This window comes from Talpa occidentalis, unplaced genomic scaffold, assembly GCF_014898055.3.
Source record: "Talpa occidentalis isolate TD23 unplaced genomic scaffold, MPIMG_talOcc4v2.1, whole genome shotgun sequence".
Lineage (NCBI taxonomy): Eukaryota > Metazoa > Chordata > Mammalia > Eulipotyphla > Talpidae > Talpa > Talpa occidentalis.
The window spans coordinates 102,025,185-102,047,896 of NW_026555331.1; the positions used below are offsets into that span (position 1 = coordinate 102,025,185).

The 22,712-nt window shown below is 44.9% G+C and overlaps 1 protein-coding gene and 1 pseudogene across 2 annotated transcripts in view; both read right to left on the bottom strand.

Moving 5' to 3' along the window:
- The window catches only part of GSDME (gasdermin E), a 67,508-nt gene that overhangs the window by 25,619 nt on the left and 19,177 nt on the right, over positions 1–22,712 (bottom strand). Inside the window, exons 1-3 of one of the 2 annotated variants that reach the window (XM_037509344.2) lie at positions 19,759–19,804; positions 11,470–11,699; positions 7,155–7,347 (exon numbers count right to left, since the gene is read on the bottom strand). In XM_037509344.2, the coding sequence (XP_037365241.1) occupies positions 7,155–7,347; positions 11,470–11,680 (404 nt within the window). In that variant the 5' untranslated portion in view covers positions 11,681–11,699; positions 19,759–19,804. Of the gene's footprint in view, positions 1–7,154; positions 7,348–11,469; positions 11,700–19,758; positions 19,805–22,712 lie in introns of those variants that run through there. The other variant, XM_037509354.2, reaches the window with a different exon arrangement.
- On the bottom strand, positions 12,908–13,027 carry LOC119251635 (5S ribosomal RNA; annotated as a pseudogene).

The following is a 22,712-nucleotide window of genomic DNA, read 5'->3' on the forward strand; positions in this document are numbered from 1 at the left end:
ACTCCCTTTACCTTTTAAAGTCTGTAAGCATCTTGCGAGAGCCAGGGAGGGAAGGAGCACATCAACCACATCTGTGCTATTTCTCCAGGCACAGCACTGAGCTCTCAGGCCTGGCAGCTTCAACGCCCTGAATGTGGTGCCCTCGTTGCTGCCTACCCAGATTCTATTCAAATTTGAGGCACTCGTACTAGGGATGAAGGAGTTAGACACAGTCTAGGAGGTCTGCTCCAAGCCTGGTAACTGCATTGTTCTTAACAGGGGCTGGGCTAGGACGGGACATCTGCAGCAATTCTGGCCACTGACGCCTAAGGAAAAAGCCTGCCAAGGGTCCCTGCGAGCATCCTTTTCCCTCTTAAAAGAGGCACAAGGAAGAGACCAGGTTTCTGCCTCGAGACCTCCTTGTTCCCAACACCACCTTTGGGAACTACAAGAACTAGGCTGCTGTGAGGACGAGCAACTTGTGGAGGCTGCCACAAGGGGGAGCCACAGAGCCAAAGAACAAACCATCCACCATCAACCTTTGGTTAAAGGTGATTCACCCTACATTGCATGTTTTCTTGTGTGAGGCAGTAACAGATGTTCTTTGCAACTAAAGACACCCTAAAGGTTTGTAAAGTTATGGTCACTTTTACTTCATTGAGGGACAAGCAGTAGAGAGAGCTCATCAGCCAGGGACCCAAAGACACATGGCTAAGGGCTAGATTGAGAAAATAGAGTCCAGCCCCAAACCCCTGCCATTCATCTTCCCTCTCCCTCCTGAACCACCTGCACCCTGCATACAGAAGGTACATAATACCTGCCTGTTCATGTTCAGTGTTTCAGTCCTCCTGCAAAGAGCCCAGAGACTAGGAGCAGATCCTCTTAGAAGCCCACACACACCACTTGTGGGCTCCTCATTACCAAATCTCCACTTCAACCATAAAAGGGAATCTCCAGGAACCAAAATTACTGGACCCGGGGGCCGCTTTTTCCAATAGTGTGAGAAAAGCCTTGGTCTCGCCACTCGACTATAATTCTAGGATTGTAAATTGCCTGAAAAAATCAAAATGTTAACCACAGGTCATTACCAAAGTGAGTGACCAGCACTGGCCTGCACTGCGACCACCCAACTCTGCGCACGTCAGTCTGTAATCGCTTATCTCACAAACAGCCGGGGAGAGCCGGGGAATGGTTAGCTTTTCAGAAATGTTTGGCTTTTCAGATGGAGTAATTCATTAATGGCCACCAGCTATGAGACCCAGCAGGTCCGAAAGATGGACCAAATGAAGCTGATGCTTCACACAGAGCCCTCAGGACATTATTCTTTCTAAATTCTGTGCCTCTGCAGTTGCCCTGGAAAAAATCCTGTGTTTTGTGGGCCTGGGCTTACATCCTGAGTCAAGGCAAACTAATTAACTTCTGCATTTCAGGCTCCTCAGATGTAAAATAAAGATGAACCAATTACTCTTTCAACTGAAAGTGCTTGGTGTGCTGCAGGCGCTGTGCAGGGCCATCGGGAGCAAAAGCAGATGCTGTAGGAGAGACACGCGGATTGGGCAGTCAGCACACACCTCACCATGTGGTCGGCTGATGTCCAGCAGGGGGACCCGGGTGATGGGGTTCCTGAAGGAGGCTAATCTGAGCGAGCAACGGGCCAGGTGAGGTGGAGGAAGGGGTCTGTGTGGACAGGCTTGGGGTGAGAAAGCCTGAGGCGTTAATTCCAGAGATGGAAATAAATTCAGGTGACTGGCCTGGAGGGGGTGAGAGGAGGGTGAGAGAGAATGCTGGAGAGCAAAAGTGTGTGATGTCATCATCCCAGGACAGCAGAAAGTACAGGAGGGTTTGAGCCAGTCACATGATCCCATAGCTAACATGTGGAGAGTCAGCTGGAAGGGGTGGGTGGGGGGATGCACATCTCCGAGGACATTCAGGTGGGAGACAGTAGATGGAGGACAGCACCAGGGACGTGGCTGTGAGCTGGGGCAAATGGAAAGGTAAGAAAGGTAATCAAGAGGCAGAATCTGGGGCCTCCCTGGTGGTGCAGGGATTTTCTCAGCATTATCAAGCTATTGTCAGCTATTAAAACATGAGTTCCATCCCCAGCCAGGGAGCAACCCACATGGTACAGCAGACCTGACTCCCCTGCTGCTCCCCTCAGCAGTGTCTTTCAGTAGATCCACCTGTCCTGCTCCCCACTCTGTCTCTGGTGAATCCTCTCACCTCCAGCACCGCTACAACCCAGTTCTTACATGCATAAATAAAAATAAATCTTATAAAAAAAAAAAGAGGCAGGGCCTCTGTAGTGGCACAGAGGGTTGATTGCCGCACTATGAAGCTGTCTGCAGCCTCTGCAGCACGGGTTCAATTCCCGGCCGGCCAGGGAGAAACCCACATGGCACAGCAGACCTCTCCTGTCTCGCCTGCTGCTTCCCTCAGCAGTATCTTCAGTCCGTCTGCCTGTTCTGCTCCCTGCTCTGTCTCTGGTGAATTCTCTCACCCTCCCACACCTCTGACTGTACACCAGTTCTTATATAAATAAATCTTTAAAAATATATATAATTTATAAAAAAAGAGGCAGAATCAACTAGTGAGAGGCATGGTGTATGAAACAGGCAAGGAAGGAGCCAAATCTGATACTCCTCTTTCTGGCTGACACTACTGGGTTTATGCTGTAGCAACCAGCAGCTTGGAAGGAGGCAGGCAGAGAACTGGTTTAGAGAGATGATGAGATGCTCAGTGGTGGGGAGAATCCAGGTCAGACACTGGGTGCATACTCTGGGGAAACAGACATCCACTCACCTGAATTCTAACTCCTGACTCACTCCAGCCACCCCAATTTTGTACACTGTATCTCAAAAATTCTAAAACACTTTTCATACCTTAATATTTCTGAAATCAAGATATTTTAAAATTGATGGTGATATGGTTACTTGGCAGTGTTCTTCCTCGTTGATATAGAAAATAGCAGTGCATCTTAGAGTGGATACAACAATGTCTATCAATCATTGAAGAAAATAGTACTTGAATGTCTTTCGTTATGATGTAAATCCTACCTAGTTCCCAAAAGATCTAAAGTAGCCTTTAAAAGTTAAACTCATAGGACAGGATGCTTTCAAAGATGTCAAAAGTCACTCCAATGGTGAAATGTTGGAAAGAATTCTCAAAAGGCCCTTCTAGCCCTACTCTCCTGCATAAGGGGTGGTCAGCTGGCTATACTTTTCTGCGGATAAAAACAATTGAAGGTCACAGAAGGTCATACATGCTTCTAGGAGCTCCTAATCTAAAGAACTAAAACCAACTAAAGCAGGAGACATAATTTAGGGGGGAATGGCAATAAATTAACTTTCAGACATCACAGAGAGCGATATGGACTTGGGGGGGGGGTGTCTCAGGAAAGACATCTTTTAAAAAGAGTGGATTTAGCGGGGCTCTGAATGCTTCACAGGTGCTCATCCCAATGAAGAATGTGATGACCAAGACAAGGTACTGATGTCTCACTGATATTATGCATGGTTTCATACATCTTTATTCAAGAGTTGAATAAGCATGTCCTGCTACAAACAACATATGCAGAGAACAGACTGTGCACTTTCCAGCTTTTCCAAGGCATGGCTCCGTGTCTAGGGCCACACTTGTTTGGGGAGCAGCCAGCTGCTGGCAGTAATGGGATGGGATGTGGTGGTTATACTTAAGGCCATGAAAATGGCAGCTGACAGGAAGACAAGGCAGAACAACTGAAGAGTTTATAATAGAATGCTAAATTAAGAATAAAACATGAATGTGAGACACAATGAAAAGATCTTAATAAATGTGGTATTTTGCATTAGGAAGAGAGAGAAGCATGTGATCTATGTTAGCACAGTTTCCATCAAGGATGATTTCAGATAAACACAGAGCTTTCACTCAAAGGGGGAGCTCTAGGTATCTGGAAGGTTAATTCCCATGGAATGCCTTTGTGCCCAGCATGCTAAATGCTATATATAGCTACATAACACTGCTTGTTGTTTTAAATAAATGAAGTTTGAGATATGCACACATCTCCTGACAATAAAGCTATTGCTCTGAATTCTCAGGGCAAAAGCAACATGTATACAGATGACAACTTATCTAAATAACCTGAAATAAAAGTAACTGCAGATCAGCCCTGGAGAATGTATGGCATTTAAGCATTACTAATCACCACTCCCAAGGCCACACGCGTGCCAAACAGCATTTTATCAGTCAATGTGGGAGTCCAGAGACAACAGATAAACCATCCTACTGCAGCCCGATCTCCATCCCCTGGCCCGGAGTCCTCCCGCCCAGACTCATCCCTCCCTGTAGCTCACCTTTACCTCTAAACAGCAGAACAAGACAGAGGTGACCGTGACAAGTCACCTCTTCCATTTCTAGACCAGGCATTTGTTCTTTGCTTGTTCCTGTGTCACAGCCACCCCCAAACTTTCTCATCACTTCCCAAGGAGCAGGGTTTCTGCAGACCCTCCCGAGGTGCTCTCATCCCGCATGCAGGAATCCCAGGAGACTGGCCCACTAGTCACATGGGCTTGAGCAGACTCCTCTAGGCCACTGTGCACACCCAGCTGGCCTCACAAGGAACCCGCATTCACGCCTCTGCCCTTACCTTCTGTACTATAATTTTAGCTAAACTGACCTCAGCCACTTTCTGCAAAGTGTCACTAAGCATGATTTAGAGGCAAGAACTGGAGCTCTGGAGCCAGAAATTCCTGGGTTGAATCCCAGCTCCAGCACCCAAGATAGTCTCTGGAGCTGAGCACACATCACTCCTTCCTGAGTCTCAGCTTCTCTCCTGTGGCAGCTCAGCAGAGTGAGAGAGGGGATGTCCGTGAGTGCCTGGCACAAAGCAGGTGCTCCGTGTGCATGTGCCCTTCCGCATCCCCTCTCCTTGCCTCCCACCCCCACTCACTAGCTGGTTCTTTCTCTTCACAGGAGAATATCTTCTCCCATCTCCACTCACTGACCCCTCCCACAGGCTTCCTGTTGGCATGGTCTCCTACACCTGAATCATGAAGAGTGTTTGAAAAACCTATATCGGGAAATGTGATTACAGAGTGCTGCCAGACTGCAGTTCTAGAAACAGAAATAACAAGACTGTGGAACAGAACTGAGCTCTAAAGAGGCCTTGGTGACTAAGGGAGCAGAGGCCCCTGGACACCCCAGGCCTCCTGTCTCTTCTCCTTTATTTGCCAGACTTAGCAAATGAAAATGCAGATCACCCAGTTAAATTTTTTCTGATAAACAAGTATTTTTCTATCATGTCCCATGCATTGTAGCAGGAAAGGAAAATACTTCTCTGCCAGAGAAGAAAAGCAGTAGAGAAAGGAAAATTAAGATCATGGCCTCTAGAGACAGAGGAGGCTGTTCCTTCCACCTGGTGCCACCAGAGAGTGTTTGAAGTTCTCTGACCCAAAGGGAATTCCTGACTGAGTCCTGGTGTCCAGGGAGTGCCAGGAGGCACAGGCAACAGCTTCCAACTCCAGTAAGCATCAGAGGCCACTGGGAGGTGAATGGGTTTTGAAGACTGCAGTTGCCCAACAAAATCTGCCGAGATGTTCCATACGTGCCTATGATGGCATCTGTTACTCATTCATTTTTTAAACATAATTTTGTTCAATAAGCAAATGTATTTTATATTTGATAGACTCCTAAGAACTTGCAAAAAAGAAGATAAGCCACTCATACTTACACGTGAGTTTCCTTAATTTGGATTTGCACTTTCTTTTTAAAGGAAAAAAATATGCACATGTTACTGTACTAACTGAAATATCATCTCTCATTAGAATTGTGGCAATAACCTCTTCAATTGGACTCCCTGCTTCCGCCAGCAGGTCTCTTCTCAACCCAGAAGCCAAAATGATCTTCTAAAACATAAGTGGGATCACATCACTTTCCTGCTCATAGTCTTCAGTGGTTTCTCATCTCACTCCAGCAAGAGTTAAAGTTTGACCCATGGTCTATGCAATCCTGGGGGTCTGCCACTCACTCTTTCCCGCTCTGGTTGGGTGTGTGTGTGTGTGTGTGTGTGTGTGTGTGTGTGTTTTGCATAGAAGAGCTGTGGTGTAGGCCAGAGGTGTGGGAGGGTAAGAGGATTTACCAGATACAGAGTGGGGAGCAGAAGAGGTAGATTTACTGGAATACACTGTTAAGGGAAGCAACAGGCAAGACAGGAGAGGTCTGCTGTGCCAGAAGTGGATTAGCTCCTAGGCTGAGGATCCAACTCAGGCCATAGCAGTGACAGAGCTGACACTTAACCCCTAGGCCACCAGGGAGGCCCAGCCACCCATTCTTGCCCAGGATGCCCCAGTGCGTGCCCCCTCCCCAACTGCAAGTCTGTGTTCCTCCAATGCCACCTTCTCCAGGATGCCTTCTCTAGCCACTTTTTCAAATTTCAGCCCAATCCCTTGCACACCCTATCCTCTCCTGTCCTGTTATACTTTTTTCCACACCATCACTCGCTACCAAACTATTCTATATTTTACTTAGCTATACATTTTGCATTTCTTCCCCAAGAATGTAGGACAGAAATGGTGTTTTGTTCAGGCACTATCCCCAACATATAGAATACCCCCAGCATATAGAACAGTACCCTGCAGATAGCAGGCACCTGATAAAATTATTTACTGAATGTTGAATGAGTGTAAGGTGAAAATATGGAGGAGTTAGACTGGGGTAAAATATTTATTAAAAGCTAAACAATGAATAAATACAGGGTTTGCTTCAAGACTTCAAAGTTGAAAACCAGCTCTTTTCTCTGAAGCCCCTCACATTCTTCAATTTCTTCTTTTTCTGATCAGAAAATTATAAAGAGCCAGGGGTGGGGGTATGATTTTCTTAATGCTAATATTAATATTTAAAAATGTAGGCCAGAGCATTCTCTCTGTTGGCATTTTGAAAATTGAATGATTGGGAAAAAGTACATATTTGCCTGAAGTAACACCCTTTCAAAATGCTTCCCAAGTCTCCCCCTCAGGCTAAGAACAGTCAGTAAAGTCGAGAATAAAGAACTAGTTCCTAGAGAGTTTTTGCACTGGGGCTATTCAATAAATGTTTGTTGATTGGCAACGTTCCCAACTGTTACCTTTAAACAAAGGTCCAACTAAGAGACCTTTAAATGTGAGACATGTCAAACCCAAAATGCCAAACAGAATTCTCATTACCTCTCAACGGAATCTCGTATGAGCTGCTGCAGGTCCACCTCCTGCTTCCTCAGGGTTCCGAAAGAGGACTGGCTCTCCACCAGCCCTTTGCCACCCACATTCAGCTTGACCTTCCCCAGGGCCGTCTCGATGCTCCCGCTCACTTGGTTTTCAAACTTGCCCTCGTATTTCACAAAGTCCGACTCCACAACCACTGGAATGAAAGAGACATGAAAAAATCTGATGACGATATGGCCACATCTGTGCCTTAGATCACCCAGCTCTCCAAACCTGTGCCGACCCTTGGGAAACATGAGGCCGCACACACAATGGATAGCTGGCAGTCACGCTGCGGGGATGGCAAGAAAAGGGAGCCGCCCCCCTGAGTGCTGACAGAGAGCATGATGTGAACTGGGAGCCAAAGGCTCTACTAGGTGCTGGTTTGGGTTGTTTATCTTTCAATTCTTAGCATAGTGCTTTTTATCTTTCAATTTTTAGCATATATATTATATATATATCAGATATATATACACACACATCTCTCTCACATACATGGATTCCTCTGTGTGTGTGCGCGTGTGTGTGAAAGGGCACAGAATGTATTTGTAGAGTTTGGCAAATAATCTTAAAGCAAACATCTATTTGACCACTATTAGGGGCAGAAACAATAGTTTAAATATGTGCCTTTCCCAGGGTAAAGACTAAAGGGAGAAGCTGAGGATGACACCTCAGCAGAGAGAAAGCCACATCTCCCCAGCCCCCCCGAGAATGTACACTCCAGGGGCCCATGTTCCTCAGCTCTGGCAGGCTGGCCACTTGAACCTGTCCCTGGTACCTCCCCTTCCTCCCCACTATTCTTGGAGAACATTCCCCTGGCCTTGATCACCATCTCCAAGCAAATAATTTCTTTCCCATACTTATCTTTCCCATACTTACCTCATTCTATCTGACCTCCACCCTATCCTTCAGTCCCTCATCATGCAATTCCTTATCTTATCTTCCCAATAAAGTCAATGGGTGTACCTTCTTTTTCCTCTCCAGCCTTTGGGAACACACACACTCCGAACCCTCCACTCTGCCTCCCTGGCTCACCAGACTCTTAAGGTGCCACAACCTCGCTGGTGACCCGTCTTCAATTATGTCCACCTGGAACTGCCCTGTTCCTCATGGCCATACCTCCTATTTGCTATTAGATTGCCTTCCAGATCTCCCCTTTGGATCTGAACCCTAAAGATAAACATCTGCTAATCTCATACTTCAACTGCCAGGCTTCTATCTCCACACCTCTACTGTTCATTTTTAATCCAACCAAATACTAACATAAAGAGTCTCAATTAAAAAAAAAAGTCTCAGTTATCATCATTCAGTAGGCTACATCCAGTCTCCTGAGGACTTCAACTGGGCCTCTTCAATTTCCCTGACCCAAAGGAAATTGACCCCAGGTGGTTCTGAGCTCCCGGTTGTATGTACTTCATAAGGTATTCAAATCCTCTCAGAAACTGAAATGCTTCTTTCCATCTACTCACTGTCCCAAACACTTGTATTTCTTTCACTCCAGTTGTGAAAACCATTCCCATTCCCTAACCAGGTTCACGAGAATTAATCACCATTCACTATCCTTGCAATTTATAAAGTAGAGATTCACCTCCACCACCACCACCTAAAAAAAAAAAAAAAAAAAAAAAAAAAAGGCGGCAGCTATGAAAATGTTCCCAAGTCAAAGCCTCCTCCTATTAACATCAACTAGCAAGAGCACACTTTGGGAAACGACATGGGAAGCAGGAGAGCGCAGCTGTTAAGAGCTCCAGGTTTTCTCGCTAATATTCCTAGCTGGGGGGCACTGGATAACATTCATCTCCCCAAACCTCAAGTTTGCCAAATATTTAGAGATAATTAATATCTACCTGATGGATTCTGTTGCAAGTTGATGCATATAACATATCTAATACAGAGCCCTGCAAATAGCAAGTGCTCAATCGACCCACTGAGTTTACAGCAGAGCAGTATCACTTTCTGTTAAGCAAGACAGTCCTGTTTTACACGGGGCTATATCCAGACAGCAACGCTCGCTTCAGAACACAGCTGGTCTCAATCAGGCTTACTGCTATTCCTGGAAACTCTGTCCCTGGGACTGGACCCCACAGTGGGTCGGGACAATCAAGATTGTGTATCCCTAAAAGTCACTCTAAACACAGTGCCAAGAGGAGGAGTTTCATCACCCTTGTGCATCAAGTCATCGGCTGCTGCTGGTGCAAGGGAAAAGTGAGGGAACCAACAGACTCTCCCGGGGGCTGCCAGCAGTCAAGTTACCACCCCCCAACCTTTGCATCCCAGGTCAACACAAACCCACAAGTTTGACAAAAATAATGTAGGGGAAGCCTCCTGAATCTGCTCAGCAGACAAACTAGAGGACCCCACCCATGACAGTCCCGCTGCCAACAGGACCCAGAACCAGAGCTGAGCTCTGGGTTGAGCTGACTAGCCTATCTGGGCACCTTCAGGGGTACAACTACATCTGGCCTCACTATCCCATGTGAGTCTCCCAGATCTCTCAGGACACCCCAGAAGGGGCACTTCAACAGCACAGCAGTGAAATGCAAATTATTCAGGGGTCCATAGTCTATTTTGTGAAGTTTTTTCTCTTGCCCATACTCACATTTAGTTATTTCACTACTCAATAAAAGTTCTACCAGAAAGCACAAAATATCCAGGAGGGGGTGATGACATAAAATTGTGAGCAGTTCATCTGTCCAGTGCTGGGCAGTTCTGAGAGTGAGCCTGGCCAAAGACAGAACTGGCTTGGCTGCTTATCTTGAAGAAAGTTTGGAAATTGTCAACTCACTGATCTCTTCTATTCTTGCTTGAATGGAGAGATACTATCATAAAATCACATTACTTTCAGGCTGAAAGAGGATTCAGACATCATTTGGTCCAATATTTAAGAACTCATGATACTTCCATATATCACCATGTTGCAAAAACCAGTGTAAAAGCCCCCAACCTCTGTTTACTCATTCTACCACGAAGAACCTATGCTAAAGCAATTGTTTAGAGGAAAAACAAAAACATCAAAAATTCAAAAATATTCATGGCAGTCTTATTCAGCATTAAACTGAAACAGTTAAATTAGGGTGCATACACACAAGAGAATATCATGTTTGTTGAAACTAGCATTAAAAACATGAAGAAAAACATATAAGGTTAAATAAAAAACAAATAGAGAAAAAGTATATGTATGTTTCCAGTTTTGTTTAAAAATTTTAGTTGAAGAGGGTCTCCCTGGTGGTGCAGGGGTTAAAGATACAGGGCCATCAAGCTATCATCAGGCACTGCAGCACTGAGTTGGATGCCCAACTGGGGAAGAGAACCCACATGGTGCAGCAGACCTCTCCTGTCTTACCCCCTGCTCCCCTCAGCAGTGTATTTCAGTAGATCCAGTTGTTCTGCCCCCTACTCTGTCTCTGGTGAATCCTCTCACCCCCCCACACCTCTGGCCTACACCCCAGTTCTTGTATGCATAAATAAAAATTACAAATCTTAAAAGAAAATCCCTACAGTGAACATAAAATATGATGTGGTATAAAAAAATTTAGTTAAAGAGCAAAGGTGGCTACAATCCAAGTATTACCAGGAAGTAACCCTTGGTGAAATTTGTGCCAATTTATTTTCTTCCTCATGCCCTTCTACATTCTAAAAATACTTTCCTGTCATAATGAGTCTGATTCTACTTTTGATGCTTGGCTGCTGACTGCTCTCAAGCTCCCACACCCTCCTCCCTTTCTGTTACACACATGGGCAAGTTGGTGAGAAACCAGAGTTCCCTCCTTTGGCACCTGCAGCAAGCTCAAACCTCGCAAATCCCACACGGGGCCTCCTCACCACAGCCCCACATCCTAACCTAATAAAAGCTAAGCCTATCTCCTTATCTTCCCTTCTATCTGGCCATTTCTAGACCAGCTTAGGAACCTGTCCTGCACTCGTTAGAAAGCTTCATTGCATGAATAACACTTTTCACACCCTCTTATTGAGCATGATATTGAGGTATCATCATCCTCAACACCAAATTTTGGGTAGTAGAGTCATCCCACTGATGTTGTTGACCGCAACATCCATAAATAGCCATGTGTTCCTTTTATATCAAAATCAGCAATATTATTTTTATGGGTCTACAGAATTTTGTTCACTTTGAGAGGATAGTCTTTTTAAATGATAGGCAAAAAAAACAGGGAATAAGAGTGATTATAATACCTTATATTCACTCAAGACAACACATGTCTAAAAGAAGATTTATCTTCTATTTTGGGACAAGTTGTAGAATGTATCTCAAGAAACATACCTGGACTCAGAAATTGGCCTTCCGTGAGTACATCTCCAAGGGCGACAGATAAAAACTGATACTTCGGTCTCTGCCAAAACCAGAATCTCCTTTTTTTGGTGACCAGACTTAGAAGCTGTAACTTATCAGAGTCATTCAAGTTAGATACTGCAATCAGGTTACCACCAGAGTCAACTTCTCTAAGGAAATTCCTTGTTGCTTTTGCAAACATTTTGAGAGTTCCAAATTACCTGGGGAAAAAAAAACACATCCCAAAATTATTACTTAAAGGGTTTTTTCATAAAATTACCTTCTTTCTCACTACCCTCATTTAGTATACATGAAAGAATGCCTTCCCCCTAGAAAGGTGCCAACTTATGTTCAGTTGATGACAATCCAAATGGAAATACTAAAAGATATTGTGTATATAATTCAGGATGAGCTATGTTATGTTTTAGAAACCACCTCTAAATCTTACTGGCTTATAATAATATGGTTTATATGTTGCTCACACTACATGTCCAATGCAGGAGAACAGGAGAACTTTCCTTATCATTGTCATTTGGGAATCTAAAATGAAGGGGAGTCACTATCTTGAAAATTCTCAGTCATCATCCAGCAAGAGTTCTGAAAAGGCTCACACCAGCATTAAATGGTCTAACTGACCCAATTCATGTCCACTCACAACTTGTCAGAATTAGTCACATGGCCTCAGCCAACCACAAAGTCAGACCATACAATCCTACCAAGTATCTGGAATATTCGTTGGACAACATACCAATGTGTTTCTTATTTATGACTACTTCTTTGAAGGAACAAGCATGTCTTTCTCTACACCATGTAATTCTCCCTTTTCCTAAATGGAAAATAACTAGCTACTATTCAGAAAATGAATAAAACTGTAAATTTCACAGAAAATGAAAATGTCAAACTTCAACTGGAGGCAAAAAGAACAAAGAGACATAGTGGAAGACAAAAAAGTACTATACCTCATGGAAGAAGACTAATTTATAAATAGTGTTGATTAACTGGCTAATCATCTGGAAAGAAAAGTCAGATCCTTATCTCATAACACACATAAGAGCAAATAGTCAATGGATTAGGGATTTTTTGAGGAAAAATAAAACCATTTAAGTGCTAGAAAAACACTAGCAAACATTTGTATAATTTTTTCTTAAAGATTTATTCTTTTATTCATGCTACAAGAACTGGGCACAGGCCAGATGTGCGGAAGGGTGAGAGGATTCACGAGAGACAGAGTGGGGAACAGAACAGGCAGATGACCGAAGACACTGTTGAGGGGAGCAGCAGGCGAGACAGGAGAGGTCTGCCACGCCATGTGGGTATCTCCCCAGTGGGACAGGATGGAACCTGTGCCGCAGAGACCGCGGACAGCTGCAGAGGCTGCGGACAGCTTCACAGCACTGCACTCAACCCTCTTTTTTGTTTTTGTTTTTAGAGCCTATAGCACCCAGTATTCCCAGGCGGTGTCCCATCCAAATACTAACCAGGCCTGTCCCTGCTTAGCTTCCGAAATCAGACGAGATTGGGCACGTTCAGGGGGGTTATGGCCATAGACTATTTGTACAATTGTAATGAGAAAAGCCTTTAGGAAGACAAACAGCAAACAGAAAATATTTGTAATATTAAGAAAAACTATTAAACAAAGAAAACTTTAAAAGAACTTTACAAGTCAAGTTTTAAACTAGCAGAAATGGGCAATGGTTATAAAAAAATTCACAATACCTAAACTTCACATAATCTAATATATATACATACATGTGTTCATATATATATATAATCATTATAACTCAAAAAAGACACAAACATACATTTTAAACTACTGAAATGTCTAATGCACAAGAACTGTGTTCTATTTGTATTTGTATCTTGGTATCTGGCTATCACTTGGTATCTAGCAATCATTATCTAGATAATAAAGTCACAGAACCTGAAGTACCTTGGTATCTAGCAATCACCTTGGTATCTAGCAATCATGATCTAGATAATAAAGTCACTGAACCTGAGAACTGGAAGTATCTTAGACGTTAATTCATTCACCCCACTTTAACATGAATCTCCTCTAGAGCATCAGAAAACATTTTCCTTTCCTATCACAAGTTCTGGAGTATCTTTTCTTAAAAGACTGCATAGCTACCTAAGCCTGTTCTTTTATATTAACAATTAGAATGAACATTTAAGGAGGAGGTTTTAAAACTTGTAAAAGTTCCTTTCTGATAAACAGTAAATTGCAAAGACAGCTAAGTAGGCTAATGCAATCTCTATTAAGCACAAGGCTCCTGCATGCAAATGAGCCCTCACATATTCATTTATCAAAGCATGTACTGAATCATTCATTCATCCTTTTAAAGTAGCTACTACTCCTTTATCCTAAGTATGTGTTTACATACTTAGGATATAGAGACAAAAACAGTCTGTCTCCTTAATGATAAGCTACTAATTTGGTGGTCAGATGGGAAATAAACAACTAAGTTTTATGCTAGCTATGACAGATTGCTACCAAGAAAAAGGCATTTAAGTCTAACTGGAGAGAGACACAGGTCACAGAAGTCATCTCCAGGTAGGTCCCTCCAGGATGCATGCTGTGGGCTACACAGAAGTAAGTGGACAAAGGGGCATAGAAGTGGGCTTCCAACAAGAGTAGCAATTGCAATTACAAAACCCAGAGCTTATAAGAGGCAGTGAGGGATGAGGAAGACCATACAAGGCAAGATTTGTGACCAGCCAGGACACATGACTTTGTGAGATGCCCACTGCCACTTCTTTCACAAACCAAGAATTGCTTGTCTAACTCTGGGATTGATTCCTGCACTGAAGTGCAATGTTCTAGAATGGGAAAAGGCAAGGAACAAGGTCAGGAGGCCTTGGTCCAGGTCCTGCAACCTGCACCTCCTCTGCTGGGGGCATAAGTGGGAGCAGGAATCATCGAGGGACTACATAGAGAGCAGCATGATCTGAGTGGTCACTTAGATCTTTTGGAAGCAGAGCAGGCAACAAGCTGGAGGGAAGCAAGATCAGGGATGGACAACCAAAGATGCTGCTGCACTATGTCAGTGGTGTAGGACAGAAAAGAGGCTGGCTTGGCAGTTTCCCCAGAACTCTGGTTGGATGTGAAGGAGGTGCTGAAAGGGAGGGGGTTCCTAGGATGGCCTCCAGGTATCTCAGGGGTGGGCTGGCTAATGAAATCGAGATGCCATCCACCAAGAGAGGGGTTCAGGGAGGAAGCAGATTGGCTGGGAGCATAAGACAGGAATTGCTGAGAGTGTACATAGGATAAAGTGCAATATTTATCTTTATCTTGCCAAACACAGGGAAAGGACTTTTAACAAATGAAGGTCTCCCCAGTGATCTTCAGAATTCACCCTACTTGTCCAAGAGAAGAGGTGCAACAGAATCTGGCGGGTCTCCCTGGTAGCACAGGAGTTAGTCTCAGTGCTCTCAAGGTATGGGCAGCCACTGCAACACGAGTTTGATCCCCAGCCAGGGCGCTACCCACATGGTGCAGCAGACCTCTCCTGACTCACCCGCTGCTCCCCCTCAGCAGTGTATTTCAGTAGATACACTCTGTAGTGAATCCACTCACCTCTCCCCCACACCTCTGGCCTGTACCTCAGTTCTTATATGCATGAATAAATCTTTAAAAAAAAAAAGAATCTGCCTCACATTACCACTGATGTAAGGACCACTATTTTTATAGTTTTCTTCTTTTCAGGGACAACTTAAATGGGAGTTTACTAACTTGCCTTCAAAGAGGCTTCTGAGAAAGCTAACTCAAGCTTACCACTAACAAAACAAAACATGGCCCATCTGTTGTGAGCAGCAAAGCCCGAGGAGTGACACCTGTGCTCCCCCACTGGCTTAGAGGATGAGGAAAAGAGACTGCTAAAATAGTTGTAATGCCCGACCCCCCCCCCCCCCCCCCCCGCAATGTAACGTCAAACACAAACACAGCCAAGTTGCCCTCTCGACTGGGCAGGTTGCTTTAGGACGAGTCTGTGGAGTTGGCTATTGCTCTGTAGGCCTTTATTAGAATTAGGCTTATTCAATCAAGGATTGCTTTGAGAATATTTTCCTTGTGAAGTGAGAGGTTTCTTTGTTACGTCTGAATACAGGGTACATTTACATGGCTCAGATGTCTACACTAAATAAACAGACACTGAGAAGCCCCATTCCTACACAAATCCCATTTTCTTCCACTTTCAGGTACATTACCTTCAAAATTCTTAATACAAATGTAAGTACAAAGGAGTCAGACACTGTTCTGCACCTTGCTTTTGGTCATGGAACAGTATCTCCTGGAGACCTTTCCTCTCCCTTATAACTACAGGACAGTCCATCAGGTGGACACATCATTATTTATTTAATCTGTTGCATATTGCTGACCACTTGGGCTATTTCTAAATTTGTTAATATAAAAAGGCCACAGTACATACTCCTGAACATGACTTCTTCATACAGGTACCTGAAGGTAGAGTCCAAGAGAAAGGACTGCTGATCGATGAGTAAAAGTGCCTGTCTTTATAGGGGCTGTGCCATTTTGTAGCCTCACCAACGAGATGTAAAAGTACCAGTCCCAGAAGAGAGCATGTTATTACGTTTGTATTCTTATCAATCTCACAGGTGAGAAATTGTACCTCAGGACAGTTTCAGATTATGTAGTTTTAGTATGAATGAAATCAAACATTTTTGTTTAAAGGCGTTTTCTTTTTAACTGCAGTTTCTGGTGTTTTTTAGAAAACTATTTGAACAAGCTTTTGATATAATAGAAAGTTCAATGAAAATATAGATTAGACATTTAATATAATTGAATTTATCATGTGTTACTGGGAGACAAGCTGTCATCACCATTCTCAAATATCTAAAGTAACTGTCTAGCAAGGAGCAATTAAATAGGCCCAGAAACCACTGGAGGATCTAGAACGCAAGTTCCCTGACACAGACAAGAACAATAATGGTTCAATTAACCACAAATCAAACTATAAATTCAGATTTCCACCTGGCAGCAGACAAAAATAGCCTCAAGAGATATCTAGCTCAAACAGCTCATGGCCTAAAAACCTACTGCCCTTCACAGCTGTGATCCTGACAGAGCCTGAACGTCAAGAATTCTATTAGCAAACAGTCTTTATTCACCTGTCATGGGGTTTCCCAACTCAAAGCAGATTAGCAGTGCATGTACCAAAGTGAATGTAAGAATATGCAAGGTTAAAACAGAATCCTGGACAAGGGACTTCAAGGCAGAGATCCAGAAAGCAAAACAATACACAGTCAGAAAAGCACAGGGCCGATAACAGTCACTAACTCTTAGAAACGTAGAATCCTAAAATCATCACCAAGATATTTGCATGGGAAGATACTATCTTCACTAGTTCTTAAAACAATTTAGAGTGAGAGGATCATCAAACCTTCTGACTTGAAAAGACCCAATTCAGGATTCTTCTCCAGAGCAGCTCTGGTTGATCAGTGGGCTTCTGCTTAGGGAAGAAAGTGCAACATCATTTCTCTAAATAAACAGAGGGACGACAGCATGGTGAGAAGCTGCTATGTGCCAGGCACAGAGCTAAGTCATTTCTACACATTTCCTCACTTAATTTTCACAATAACCATGAGTAGGCATTTTACAAATGTGGAATCTGGAGTTCAAAGATGTTAAGTAACTTGCCCAAGACCATAAGGAAAAAAGACAGACATCCGGAAGTTGACACAGCACTATCAGTTACTCCTGGTGGTGAAGATGCTGGCCTGGTGTTCTCCTGGTGAACAACACATCGTGACCACTCTATGCTCATGATAAATCAAGACACAAACAAGGGCCTCCCTGGTGACGCAGTCTGTTCTGTACCCCGCTCTGTCTCTGGTGAATCCTCTCACCCTCCCACGAATCTGGCCTGTACCCCGGTTCTTGTATAAATAAATCTTTAAAAAAAAAAAAAAAGACGCAAACAAGAGCTCCACTAATCCTATCTGACCACAAACATATACAAACATTGTCCAAACCACAAAAATGACCAAACACACTACCATACTACACAATCCCGATGATTGCTGCTTCTTGGCCAACCATAGCTTTAGCCTCACTCTAGCCTTCTCTCCTTCCAGACAAGATTCATGAAGACACTTGTAGGGTGTCTGCCCTTCTGCCATTAGGATTGATGGATCTGCAGTCCTGAATGCATGCCTGATGGTGGGCACCTGGAGTAGGGTGTGGGCATGCGCAGGTGGGTATACCTGGGCTGAAACTGGGCTTATAAGGGCGTTGTCAAAGGAGGAACAGAACAACCAGAACAGGAGCAGAGAAGCAGAGGCCACAAGAGAACGCCAGAGAGCCCAGAAAGAGTGAAAACTCGCCTCCTGGGCCCCTGGCACCTCTACCTGCTGTGTACCAGGTACACTCAATAAAAGCCTGAAAAAGGCACCAAGAACTCCAGGACTCCCTCCTTTACTCATATGCTCTAATCATAGAGAACCTGCTCTGTCCCTTCCTGCCAATACAACACTCAGCCACAGAATTCCCCCCTCCTTCCTGACAGCAGGGAACAAAGCCCATTTTCCTTAAACTCTCCCCCAAATCATCAACAAACACAACTCTATCAGTCTTTTCTAACATCACACCCACTTACCAAGACCCTGCAGGGCTCCGGGTGGGAAGTCCCCCTCAATGCAACAATCCCAACCTGTTCAACACTCAGTGCCTCCTGGCTGGTGGGTAGTAAATATCATCACACAGAGAATTAGTGCTGAGCGGTGATTCCAACCAAGGTCCACCTGCTCACCAAGCCTGAGCTCATGACTGCCCCACTGGTAATGTCCCAGTTTTTTTTTTCTTTTTTAAAAGTTTGGGGTATAAATGATCCATTTTGTACAATAAGACATGGTGATGAAAAGGGTAAAGTTCAGTTATAGCAGAAGCGAAAAATCACAGCTAAGGAACACATTGTTTCTTCATCATCCAGGGAAATGAGACATTGCTGTAAGTCCTTGTCTCCTAGTTAACAACTTTAGCACATCTTACTTTATTTTCTAAGTAAGAGATACTGAATCTATAAATCAAAACAAAGGTGTCATCCTGTTACATCTTCCAGTGCTTCAAGTCCAGTACAGGAGCTCATTTTTTAGGAGATGAAAAATTAAAGGTACTCTTATCATTTCTAATATAAAAATCAAGATGTGAAATAAAAAAACAAGTGATGGTGACAAGACAGGCATCAGCTTGAAAAGGAACCAGGGTGAGGCAGCAACGGCTATTGGGAAATGGAGTGGAATCAGAAAAGAGACTGATTAAAAGGAGAACTCTCTTGTCCCCCTGAGGATTCAAGCACCAAAAGAAACTTCTGGAGTCTAGAAGCTTGCTCATAAAGCAGATAAACTAAGCAACAGCAGCTGTGAGCTTTTTTTGGTCCATAGTTCTCAGATCTTACTACTTGGGCCCAACTTCTCCCAGCTGTCGCCCTTTAGAAGTCATGCTCCTGGGTGGTGGATTTTGAAAACAAGTAATTTATTCTCATTCAGCAGCTTCTCTAACCGCTACCTGCCTGCTGAGTGCTGCGATCCCAAAGCCTCTGTACCTCTCACCATCTTTGAGTCTTCGAACAGAGCAGACTTTCAACGATTTTTTTTTTTTTTTTTTAACACTCCATACAACCAAAGCCTTCCTAAGAGTGGCCCTCGAGCCTTCCCCTCTCAGGTGCAAATGCTGAGGGTTCACCCTGGGGTCTGCCGTGCCCACAGCTGTGAGGTCACCGCAGCGCAGGCCCAGAACACCCCGAGGAGTGTGGGGGGGCGGGGCGGGGGTCTGGCCTCCTCCCCAATCTCGGGTCCCGCATCCCAGACCCAGGCGGAAGGTCCTCGTTCCGGCCTGGAGAAACTGAAGGAATTCCACAGTCGTCCCGGCCTTCCGTAGCCGCCCCGGCCAGGAGAGCCCGCTCCCCCTCTCCCCCTGGGGAGCAAGCAGAAGACAAAGGAGCGCGGGAGGAGGGTGGCGACGCGGAGTGCACAGAAGGCACCGGCTGCCCTTGCAACTGCACGGCCAAGGGAGGAAGTGGCGCGGGGACAAGGAGGGAGAGGCGATGGGAAGAGGGTGGAGACAGGTTTGGGGACCAGGGCTAGGAAGGGGGAGCGTAAAGGGGGCGCAACAGAGACAGCCGTCCAGCCGCGGGGCGGCGGCGCTCCGTCTCCCCCCGCAGCGGTGCAGGAGGGGGTGGGGGGAAGGTGTCCCGGAGAGAGGAGCCGCGCGGACTCGGCTCCCCGCGGCCGGACGCGCGCACCGGCGAAAGGGGACCCGCAACTTACCTGCCCGCGCCCGCCTCCCGGTCCCGCAGCCGCGCGCTCCGCGTCCCGCGCTGGCGGAGTCCGAGCGGCCCCGGGGCGGGGCGGGGCGGGGCGGGAGGACCCGCGGGCCCGGACCTTTGCTCGGCCCGCCCCCGGGAGCCCGGGAGCCCCGGGGGCCGCGTGGGGCGCGGGGCGCAGAAGGCGTCCCCGAGGCGGGCGAGGGGCCCAGAGGGAGAGGGGCCGGGCTGCGGCCGAGGACTACGCAGAACGAACCCAGGACCTGGACGAAGGCCCAAATGAGCTGGGCCCCTTGCTGCTTGTGGCTCTCCTGGAGCGGCCTGGACTTTGCTAAAGTCCCCCAGGACCTTTCAGGCTCCGAGGCCTGGGGCGCCCCGGGGAAATGAACTGGGCCTTCCTCCAGAGGGTTCACCCCGCCGGGTAGTGCCAGGGCTTTGGAGTGAGCGCTGTGCCGAGAAACAGCGGCAGCAGTGGGGTGTGAGGGCACTGTGACTTCTAGACTGCTGGAAAAGTTCCCCTGATGCCCAGACGTGGGAATGTACAAAGTTACCGTGTGTCTATGCCCACACTTAGTCCCGAAGCTTGATAATAATTAATACATGAATTAATAATTCATGTAACTGTATTCGAAGCTTCTTGAGGACAGATCCCAGTATATCTCACATACCAGGTGCTCATCTAACGCTGTGCTCAGGATTAGTGAGCAATATTGCTTGCTGACTGGGTGGCTTGATCATTATATTCTCTCAGTATCTATGGATCATCATTTCTGAATATTTATGGATCATCATCTCTGAGCATCTATCAGCAGAGAATAAAAGCTCAACGCTCAGAGACCTTACACTCAGGAGAACTGAGTTTTGTTGCTGCCCTCAGCAGACCTGGGTAGAGACAGGACTTTGCCTTGTGTCCTTCAGATATGGACATATCCTTAGATTGTGAACTCCTAGAGAAGAAAGCCTTCCCTGACTGTTCAAAGTACAACCAGTCCACTCACCCACAGAAACATCCCTCCCTGGCTTTATTTATCTCTTTTGCAGATCTAACCTTCTGATATACACATCATACTTATATATTATCTTTCTCTTTCTTATAACCTCAGCTCCATGCAGGCAGGGACTTTTGCCTGTTTATTCACAGGCATAGTACATAATGCATGTAAGGAGTCAGTAAATAATTGTTGAAATAATTAATGCATCTTTTCATTGGTTTCTCAAATTAAACTGTGGATCTTACTCATCTTTGCACAAGGTAAATGCACAGCACACAGCTATTGGATGAATGACTGGATAGGCATGGGAGAGAGAAGTGGGGTCCTCTGCCTTGCCAAAGTGGTTTGCTATTGGAGGGAAAAAGTATTGCTGTCCTGGCCCTGTCACGAGACTTAGCATCTATGCGGTTGGTTCTGTCCTCATATAATCATACAGTGAGGACTCTGGCTTGTTAGCAGAGATTATTGCCTCCTGACCTATGCCTTCAGTACATCCTTGTAAATAGCAAGTTCATGAAGTTCCCACCAAGCCCCACCCTGCTATCTAGATAGGATACCACTTGCATTGAGGGTGGCACTTTTTTGGTGCCATGGTTACTCTGTGGCTTCAAAATCTTTTACTCTTTTTATCCTGTCCAGTGCATTTCAATGAATGCCTGAGGAAGACAGTAGTGAGATAGATCAACAGCTAATATATATAGTGTTTTTTTCTTCCTGTCACCAAGCATGGTTTGGAGATCATTGCGTGCATTTATTTCACCTATGATTTATTTCATCTTCAGGGCAACCAGTTGTAGGTCCAAGTCAGAAATGAGTAAGCAGGCCCCAGCAAGAAAGCCTACCCATCTGGGAAGAGACAGAGCCAAGATTTAAACCCAGGCCATTGGATACCATCTGAGTTTTTAAACCGACAGCACAGACTCTTTAGAACAGAAACTAAGGAGCATAGTTAGAGGATCCCCATAAAGCATGTTTGAGCACACCATGTGTTGGGAGGGAGGGTGAATTGTGTTTAAGAAAATTCCCCTCTCCCTGTGGCTGCCCTCCTTGCTCCATGCTGGAGGGTGCTCCATGCTGGCACAGACCTGAGAGTCTCTACTCTTCTGCTGTATATTTGAGCAGTTGTGCTTATTATTATTAAATAAATTAATTGATGATTCCAGATAGGCAAATGCAAATGCAAAATGAAGACTTTTCACCCAACTAGGAAAAAAGTGAATAGAAAGAAAATATGACAACATGGGTGGGCCTTGAGGATATATGCTAAATAAAATAAGTCAGACCATAAAAGACATACTATAGGAGTTCAGGTATATGTATAGGATAAATAAAACCAGAGAACAAGCCATACTAAACACAAACTCTTAGACTATAGGATTAAAAAGGTGGTTCCCATAAGAGAAGGGGTCAGAAATGGGTAAATCATGGAAAAGGGGTCAAGTGCATGGTGGAGGATGGAAACTAGACTTTTAATGGTGATCATTTTGGGTAGCACATTTAGAAGGCAAATTATAATGCTCTACACCCAAGACCTACATAATATTATAAACCAATATTCAATAAAATTTTTTTAAAAAATCTCAAACCCCAATCTCTCATTCCATTGCAGATAAGTTGCCTTAAGAAAATAGAGCAATATTGGACAGAATTTTGCAAGGATAAATTGGGGTGGTGGTAGTGATGGCAAGGATTTGCTTGTAAAAAGATTCATTGTATAAACTGCGCTTTACAATGGATTCTATGACACATCTTTGGGGTGTTATGTATTCCTTACTCTCTCCCCAGATCCTTACTGAGTAACAACTTGTAACGTTCAGCAAAAATAGACAAAATTCACTCATGGGATATATTTCATTAATGAACATATTAACAAGCCAGCTCTGCATGCCTGCCCAAACCACTCCCTGGTTCTTTAAGAGCTACTGCTGGAGCAACCTGGACTCTCAGGTGAAGAGCTTCTAGAGAA